At 45.1% G+C, this 10000-nt stretch overlaps 1 protein-coding gene across 3 annotated transcripts in view; it reads left to right on the top strand.

Moving 5' to 3' along the window:
- Window positions 1-10000, top strand: part of lpp (LIM domain containing preferred translocation partner in lipoma) — a 198834-nt gene that overhangs the window by 107589 nt on the left and 81245 nt on the right. For all 3 annotated transcript variants that reach the window (XM_076278029.1, XM_076278030.1, XM_076278028.1), the window contains one exon: window positions 689-811. In XM_076278029.1, coding sequence (XP_076134144.1) covers window positions 689-811 — 123 coding nt within the window. The remainder of the gene's footprint in view (window positions 1-688; window positions 812-10000) is intronic.

The raw sequence follows: 10000 nt of genomic DNA, 5'->3' as shown, positions 1-10000 counted from the left end.
TTGCGAACTATTTGTTCCTCAGCAAAAGCCACGATGAAATGGTAACAAATAGGCTATAGGTTATGTAGGCTAAAGAGTCATATCGTGGGGAGTTTATTGTTTAGTTTTAGGAAGTAGCCGTGTAATAAGCGGGATAATGTATAGAATGCCGGTCATTATCGTGTCCCTTCAGGGCAGAACAAGACCCCTCCGCTGCGCGTCAGGGTCCGGTTCGCCCTCTCCCGATAATGACTGGTGTTCTATACATTATCCCTTACATACTGTATGTTTTTGGTGTTGTCAATTTAAGGATATGTCTCAGGTGCTGTCCCATTCCTGGCTTAGTACATCTAGGCCAGAGTGTGCTAGACAGGGAAAAAACCCAAGGTATGAAAGTAAAAATAAAGCTAAGTAAGAAAAAAATGCCTTCACAGTTTCAGAAACATCCAATTCCACGCAAGGATGAGCACTTTTGCAACAATTTAGCAGCTGGAATAGACTTGGAAAAGCTCTGCTTGTGAATTATGGATCGGGGTGCTTTGATAATTACAGGATTTCGAAATGACTGTTAATGTTTGTACGTGTGTGTCTCTTTGGATGCTTGTGTGTGTGTGTGTCTGCTTGTGATTGTGTGTTTGTGTGTGTGTTTGTGTGTGTGTGTGTGTATGTGTGTGTGTGTGTGTGTGTGTTTGTGTGTGTGTATGTGTAGGTGAAGGGCCCAGAGAAGACCCTGGAGGAGAGGCGCTCCAGTCTAGATGCTGAGATCGACTCCCTAACCAGCATACTGGCAGACCTGGAGAGCAGCTCCCCATACAAGCCCCGCAGTCAGCAGGTAAACCAGCCGCTAGGCACTTTTCCAACCTAAAAAGGGAGTTTATCTTGGGGAGCTGTAGTGCCATGGAAGCATCTGTGTTTCACACCACAAAGGAGTTCAGTGCGCACAGGCACACAGACATAGAAGTTCAGAATTTGCCATTTTTTCTTGAGTCCAAACCCCATCTCTCTTTCTTACTTATTTCCTGTGTTCTCTTCAATCACTGCCCTGTCAAATAAATACTGAAAAGCCCAAACATATAACTTTAAAAGGGAGTTTAACCATATTATTGTGCTTACTGTAGGGACATTGGCTCTGTAAAGCTGAGCTAATTGCTAATGACACTATAGAAATAAATAAAATTGAATCGAATTGAACTTTGAATCTGGCCAGTCTTGCCAATGAGTTCCCACTCATAAAGACACATGATGAGGCCTCAGACAAAGATAAAGTCTGACTGCAGAAGATGGTAAAATGGCATCATATTGTCTTATTTTGTCTTAAATGTGCGGTGACATGTCGTGTTTGGTGCATTGGAATATAGAATGTAAGGTGAGTATGGCTGAGTTGCTAGACATGTGTGCAAAGCATCAGTATGCACACTGACAATAATTGTGTGACACTGACCTCAGTTAAGCTGTGACCAGGGGAAACAAGACACAGGAATGCAGGGAGTGTGTTTTATGAATGATGGATGACTGGAAGAATAGCTTTAGCTACTCTAAGCCTCTACCTGAGAAGTGCTCCCCTGTATCCCTTGGCACTCAGTCTGCTATGCTCTGCCCCCAGTGGACACAGAGGAACAGAGGTCCTTATTTTCCCAGCCAAAACAAATTCAATTAGATGTTGAATTAAACTTCACGGGTGTCCCAACCGCCATATCTCATTTTTGGAAAGTGTGATGCGATTAAAAATAAAGTGACCCATATCATTAATAGATATGAAATGAAGTTAAGAGCACCATCTACTAGTCGAAGCCCAGGGCACTTCACTAAATAGTCTGACATACAAGGAATGTAGGACAGTGTCTTTAAAAGAAAAGGAAAAAATCACACCCTCCTTCGCACGGGTGGCGTGGGCCAGACAGATGAGCACCCACCTTCCGCTGGGATCAGGGCTGAGAGAGTCATTGTGTGGCGCTAGCTCTGTGAGCCAGATGGGTTGTGAAGAGAGAATCTGATGCTTGTCCTTGTGCTGAAAGGAAAGGTGCTGGTTGCACTTCAGGACTGACCGTGCTCCACACACACACCTACACACACACACACCCACAAACACACACACACCTTAGGACAAAAACAAAGTTGATGTGTGCTCCGTGCATTTCACACAGTTTCTCACGTTTGCGGGGCTGGCGATGCTCAGGTGTAGAAAGACAAAAAAAAAAAAAAGCCTCTGCAGCATCTTGCTGTTCAGATGAATGTTTCAACAAAGAATAGATAAATAAATAACACGCCCCAACGCATCTTCTCTTTGCGCTCGTCTTGTGCCGGGAGTTGAGAAAGTCCCGGTTCACACCCTCAGCCACCACCTCGGCTGGAAAAAGTGAGATTTGTGTCATTTGGGCTCTTGTCACTGCTAGAGGGGGGGCATGGATACAGGGGAGCTGGAGGTCTTGGACGATACTGTCCAGACAGGACCTTTTGTCTTGCCCATATTCCAGCCCATAGATGTTTGCTTGAGAAGGAGAAGCCCCTCTGCCCCCTTATGGAGGTCTGTAGCCACAGATTATTGAGACTCCGCTCACAGCCACCTCCAAGAGATTCAGGGCTGTGAATTCTGACCCTCTAAAATCCCCTAGATGGAGGCTCTGAAATGGCTGCCCTGTGTGAGTGTGTTTCTGTGGGTGTGCGCAGCATGTGCGTGCATGTGCCTGTGTGTCTGTGCCTGTATGTGTGTGCAGCATGTGCATGGACCATGTGCGTGTGTGTGTGTTTGAACGCGTGTGCCTCTGCCTGTGCCTGTGTGTGTGTGTGTGTGTGTGTGTGTGTGTGTGTGTGTGTGTGTGTGTGTGTGCACACGTTGCCTAAACATAAAGTCATAAGGGAGAGCTGGTAATGTGAAGGAAGCAGGGAAATGTCAGGGGGGTTAGTATCAGTGTGTTTGAGCTGCACTGTTTTCATACACACAGCTTGCTCACTGACCTCACAAAAGTGCAAATGGATACCAGGCCAGTGATACGCCACTCTGAGGGATTGGGGGAAAAAAACTTTTTTTTTTTCAGTTTTTGTTGGAATGGAGTTTTTGGATGTGACATCAAAAATATAGCAAAACTACACACATACGCACACAAACAGACACACACCCAGACATAAACACACACACACACACACACACACACACACACACACACACACACACACACACACACACACAATCGTTCAAAGACATTACCAGGCTTGTACCCCTCATGCCATCCCCATTTTCATGGAAGAGGCAGGTAAATCATTCCTAAATAAAATATAGAATAAGTGCAGATCTTTGTAAAAATACCTTGCGAGTGTTACAAGTCAGAAAGAGGACTCTGAAAGCTTTTGTCAGTACGACTTAAAAAATTTATACTCACCTGAACTGCTAGGAGGAGGCGAACACACTGTTGTCAGTAGGTGAGCGTCTCAGCCGAGCAGCTATCCCTGTAAAGGTCAAACCAAACCCAAGAACAGCCACTCGGCTCTTATCTTGCCGCTCCTACCCCCATATCCCCACCCGCCCGCCCGCTGAGTACATAATCCCTGTTTTATGTTTTCAGTGTTGGTTTTTTTTTTTGTCTGTTTTTAACAATTTCCTTTTTTCATGCTGCTCGCTCCAAATGGTCCTGTAAGTAACTATAAAATTCAGGATCAGCAGCCACTGGCAGGTTCAAGTGTCAGGCATATCACACATTTAACACCCCCACCCTCCCCACCCTTGTGTTGCTAAAAAATCTTCCTAGATGACATAGTGACAGTGCAGAGATTAGCCAGCCCTTTTAGCTTCCGCTGAATTTCCACAGCGGCATCCTGAGTGAATAGAGCACGCACAGGCTGCACTCTGTGATTCTGCACGCTGTTAATGATGAAAAAAATTTGGGTTTATCTCTTGCCGTGTGTTTGTTTGTACACTTTTACCAGGCCACAAGCATGAACGCAAACACAAACAAATAAAAACACACATGCACACACACACACCTTCCTATTGGCGGACACACACACACACACACACACACACACACACAGTCCAGCTGATGCTGATTCTGCCTGATTAACTCTTGTTGACCCTTTTTTATCCATCCAGCTGCTCTTGCCATCTTTTCTTTCTCTTTTTTCTTTCTCTCTTTTTTTGGGCTGCATTATGTTCTGAGATGAAGCAGGGCTTGTGTAATACGCCAGGTTTCATCAATGCTATCGCTGGCACAGCTGCTCATGCTGTAATCTTCTGCTCGTATAAGCAAAGAGTAACGAGCGCCCTCAATTTACAGCTCTCTGGGCGCACTCAATTACCAGGGCAGCCCTCCACAATCGATAGGCCACTTGTAGCAGCCATCTACCTCTGCTAACGGGGGGACTGAGACCCAGGGGGGTCTTCCCCAGATGACTGCCCCCACCTCGGTGTGGGGACCCGACATGTATTCTTTTAATTTTGAAAAAAATGTGTTTATATCCTCGGGGTTTCCCACTGAGGCTGGAGCCGAGTTTGTTTTGTGCGTCAGCCTTTAAAAAAGTTGGATCAGCACAGCATGACTCTCTCTCTCTCTCTCTCTCTCTCTCTCTCTCTCCCTCTTTCTCTCTCTCTCTGTCTCTTTCTCTCTCTATTTCTCTCTCTCTCTCTCTCTCGCTCTTTTTCTGCTGCCACTGCAGCGGCCCCACATTGGTTCAGAGACATCAAAACAATTTTGTTTGCTTTAGTTGGTATTCTCCATGGCATAACAGGAGGTAATGAAATGTGATCATTATATAAGTCCCATTTGCTTCCTCCCCCTGAATCCATTGGAGAGACAATTTTGTGAGTTGACACAGATTACCAACTTTTCGCTCAGCTCTGTGTGGCGGAATTATCTCACAGTTTTGTAATATTGAGTCAAGTGTGTGTGCGTGTGTGTGTGTGTGTGTGTGTGTGTGTGTGTGTGTGTGTGTGTGTGTGTGTGTGTGTGTGTGTGTGTGTGTGTGTGTGTGTGTGTGTGTGTGTGTTTCCTCGGCCCTCCCTAAAAGTGCGCGGCTTGACTGTATTGTGCCGTTTTTTATTGAGGTTTTCCCCCTCCTCCCTGTTATGTCTCTTTTTTTCTTTTATCTTTTGGGGGGGGGGAATAATGTATTTTGAATAATGTACAAATCTAGTCATGTATATGTATTTATCCTTCTTTATAATAAAATGAATACAAATATTACAGATTTCGATAGTTAAAATTTAAATTAAATACACATACTACATATGTGCAATGTATGTAATAATGTATGTATGTATGTATATTCAGAAATAATTCAAATTTATAGATAAAATATTTATCTTTAAATTTGCATGTGTGTATTTGTATTCACATGAGCTATATATGTACAGTATGTGAATGTGTGCGTGCGTGTGTGTGTGTGTGTGTGTGTGTGTGTTGTTGATTGAGTTTGATTTACACATTTTCATGTGTATTCAATGTCACATCTGTTTGTTTAAAACCCTCCATTTTGCCTGGCTTAGACAACAGAGGCACCATTACCCCGAGTGATTTGTGAGCAAGACAATTGAGGCAGCTCTTCAGTCAAGTGGCGCCTTGTCAGCCAAGCCGTCACTCATCAGATGGAGAGAGGCAGGCCCTTAATTGATTTCTGTGTGATTACATGCCAGCTTCCGCCATGCGTCTGCTGTTCCCAGTGCTCATCGTGAGCCTGATTGTTGTGGTTGACTGTTTGTTGACGGTCGACATTAACTCCTCATCACTATGTGGCAGACCAAGTCAAGAGGGATGCTCAGCGAGACTGAGTGAGACTTCCGGCCATATCCAATTCAGAGTAGTCACTAACAGCGCGAGCAACAAGCAAACAGATTTCTCAGGCCCCTCTTGTGTATATTTTAAGTGAGAGTGTGCCGAGATAAGACTTCAATATTTTGACGGGGATGCCAGCCTGCGGAGCTCCATGTCACTGCACTTGAGCTCTCGGAGGACGCTAAAAAGGAGACGGCTCAGCCACCCCAAATTAATGCCGCTGCGCTTGCCTACCCTCCCTCGCTCGCTAGCAATCTCTCGCCTTCCCCGGCCCCCGCCAAGGCTAATGTGCTGCGCCCGGCTGTCCGAGCGTATCACGTCGGTTTGGGGAGAGTTAACAAGGAGGCCCAGATGAGTGTCAAAACACAGTGCTCGTCAAGAGCCATCGCCGGGGCCCGCACACCAGTGCCAGGGGTAAAGGCGAGTTCTCAGCCGCGACCTCTTATTACACGACCACCCTCCTCACGTGGCGGTGTTGACAGTCATGAGGCACATAAACGCCCCTACTTTTAATATTAGTCTTCAGCTCGTGGGGGTAGCGTCCACCTGGCTTTTCTCCTCAGTGTGTGATTTTTACCGCCTGGTTTTACTGTGGAGCGTGTGTTTTGATATTGCGCTTAGCAGATAATTATGAGTGACTCAGTAACTCCGTAAGGTAAAAGTGATTCTGTTATATCCATATAAAAATGTGTGTATATATATTTATATATTTATATATATATATATATATACACACACACACACACACACACACACATACAAGTTGACGTGCATGATGAATATACAAAACAAAATTACAAATTAATCATATTGTATATACTGTATATGTGTGTGTAAGCTTATAATTGCTCTGAAAATTTCCTTAGGACGTATTATGTGACCTTTAAAAGCCCTCATTGATGACAATGTATGTGTTAATTTGTCCGTGTCCTTTTCCCTCGTCACATACAAGTCCTGTGCAGCAAGTGAGCAGCCCTTCAGTGTGATCAACTCACAAAAGGCCGATTCAGCTGAAGGAATGTGCGCCTGCCGGACATGAGCGCTAACGACTGTTGGGAAGTTTGAAACTCTGAATCTATAGAGGGGCCCTTTGACCCCTCCCAAGACCTGGAAATTCAATGGAGCTGACACACACTGCTGCGGAAAATGCAGTGACAACGTTTGCGGACCTAATTAGGGAGAGAACGTCGTGAGACAAAAGAGAGGGTTATGTCAGGACACAGGACTCAAAACAAGGCGTCAAGAGAGATGGGTTGCCCGCTCTAATAAGTGACTTCCCTTGTCCCTCTCTCTATTGACACTAAGTGCTTTTTACGACAGCAGAAGAATCTGCTGTCATAACCCAACTTCGAAACCTCGCCGTTCACTTAGTGTTAGGAATGGCTAAACACATCGAAGTCTGTGGGCTCAGCCGTCTATTATGAGATAGCCTTGTTAAATTGAGTGCCTCATTTTTTTAATTTCTCCTACTTGTTCACTGGACCATGCTAACCAGCGCCACAGTTTTCTGGCAAGCTCAGTGTTTAGTTTGAAAGTCCCCTCGAAGGGCTTATGCAGTCCTGGCCACTTCCCTTTGTTGTCGATGCATTTATTGCACGACATGTCTATACTGTGGTATGCTTTTTTTTTTTTTTTTAAGCATCTGTGTGTATGTTATGTGAATTTTTGAGCCACCACATTTCAAGAGTGCATTTGAATTTTAAAGTGATGTCCTGCAACTTCAGGGCGTGTTTTCTGGGACCCATGAACGGCTGAACTCAATTGGGAGGAAAAAGCTGCTTTGTGCCGCGCGGAGCGCGTTGTGAATCATCGGTCGTCAGCTTTGTGTGCAGTGCCTTTCAGGCGCTCTGTTAACAGGCCACTTCCCGAGCTAGAGGGGGCTTTGATGCTGGGTTAATGTGCCCCCACTCCGCTCTTCAATGCACTGGGTGCCATTTGCATGGAATCTCCAGACCTGCTCATGATATACTTTTTGCGAGTGTCGTTTGTGTAGAGGCTAGTGTGATATTGGACTAAATCATTCCTTGTGATTGGCTGAATATACTGTAGTTTTATAGAATAGAGGAAATAATGCCCATGCCCTTTGTTCTCAAGCGATTCCAAAAGCGTACATGCACACACAATTACAGACACACGCACGCAGATACACACACACACACACACACACACACACACACACACACACACACACACACACACATACTGTACAAACACTGTACACACAGAGGCAGAAGTCAGCATTGCATTAAAAAATTCACCAAATGCTGCTTTTGTGGGGGCTTCAAAAGCAAGGCAGAGGCAACCCCAGGGTGATGTGTTTATCCTGCTCCAGTTTGTCTCTGTGTTGGTAAAATATCTCTGTGCACTCTGGGTCAATTTGGTGGCTTGCTGTGACGGCAGTATTTTTATAGCCTATTGATTTTGGAAGACCTTAACCAGAGCATGTCAGGGATTGCAACAGTGGACTGACAGTCAAAACACTGGTGTGTGAAAGCATCTCAATCTTTGGTAATGAATATATGGGTCACATCATTCACTAGAGCAGTCATTAGTTGTGTTATTTATTGACAGTTTAAAATTCAGTAAATAAATTCAATTAGTAGTCAACCATCTAACGGTAATGGTTGACAATGGCTGTGCAATTTTGTATGGGAAAGCCATGCACTTTAAAAAAAAATACAAATAAAAAAAAGTTATGACAGAAATATAGCAAGCTACGTTAATGTGATTTTTTTAATTAATACTTTGAGTTGATTAATTGCTCTGTTGTCATGCCACCAGCAATAGCCCACCAAAAAGCTATAAATACCAGACAAGCATTTAGCATCGTCATGAAAGGCAAAGCAATCTGTCCTGAAAAGGTATAGCTATATTTGAGTTATTTTATACAGTCTGTGGTTAGGACATGGGGCTCAACTGAAATGGCACCCTTCAGATTTGACTGAATGCCTTTGGTGAAGCTCATGGAGGGCAGTTTTTTAGGGCAGTCATCCCCAGACATAGAGGATTTAGAAAATCACCTCAGCCCTAGCAATGACCTTTCAGTGGTTTACATTGTGATTTGTCACCCTCCTCCACTCTGTGTGCGCTGAGAGAGAGAAGGAGGCTTTAAAAATTAAATGTAAATTTTGAAGTTAAAAAGCTTTTATAGCTGAGTCTGTTTGATCTGAGCAGGGGGAGATGGCAACATACACTATTCTACATGAAATATTGATGGCTTCTCCTCCCGAAATGATGCAAATTGGCTGTGTTTTCCCATGCACCCGCGAATCATCTCTGACTCGTTACGCGCTACAGTACAGGCTGCATCAGGACACATGGGGCGACTGTAGCGTTGTGCCCACACACACACACACACACACACACACACACACACACCTCGACCCCCTGGGGCAGCGGTCATACCCGTTTTTTCCTTGGGACATGTGACTCCACATGCCGCTAAGGTCATCGGCAGTCTCCACGGTTCCAGCTCGATCAGCGCTGTCATGCTGGCATTGCGGCGACGCTTGCTGTTGTTTGTGTTGAGAGCGCTACACTCTGCGCTTGCTGTTGTTTGTGTTGAGAGCGCTACACTCTGCGCTTGCTGTTGTTTGTGTTGAGAGCGCTACACTCTGCACTTGCTGTTGTTTGTGTTGAGACCGCTACACTCTGCGCTTGCTGTTGTTTGTGTTGAGACCGCTACACTCTGCGCTGGCGCTAATGGAGCTTAGATGACAGTCAGTGGGCCGCCAAGCTGCACTCTTGTCTGGAGAGGAGAGGAGCAGTGGCCCAGATAGAGGCGAACATGGTTTTGGTGTGTGTGTGTGTGTGTGTGTGTGTGTGTGTGTGTGTGTGTGTGTGTGTGTGTGTGTGTGTGTGTGTGTGTGAATGTCCGCGTGCGTATGCATGATGCGTGACTGTGTGTTTGTATGTTCGGCTGCATTAAGCGTACACTGTGATTGTTCAGAAGTGGATTCGGTTTGTCCTCTGGCGTGTAGTTTCATCTGGCTGCTCCGCGGCAGTCTCCTCAGATTCATCAGTCCACGAGGTCTCCTCGTCTGTCGGTGCCTTTTACAGAAGGCCCAAAGAATCTGTTTTCAAATGAACACTGTGTGCTTCACCTCACTGTGTGCCACCTCACTGTGTGTTCACTGTGTGCTGAGTGTGTTTCACTAATTCACGGATTGGGATAAACGCAGAGACCAAATTTCCCTCTCGGGATCAAAAGAGTATATATACAGTACTTATATTCTCTACAGTATGAATCTGACTATATT

Source organism: Alosa pseudoharengus, unplaced genomic scaffold (genome assembly GCF_046254945.1).
Source record: "Alosa pseudoharengus isolate Yale_2024_CS ecotype anadromous, Long Island Sound unplaced genomic scaffold, YU_APseudo_1.1 YU_APseudo_1.1_scf_11, whole genome shotgun sequence".
NCBI lineage: Eukaryota > Metazoa > Chordata > Actinopteri > Clupeiformes > Clupeidae > Alosa > Alosa pseudoharengus.
The sequence above is the reverse complement of the archived record's forward strand: the minus strand, read 5'-3'. Positions and strand labels throughout refer to the sequence as shown.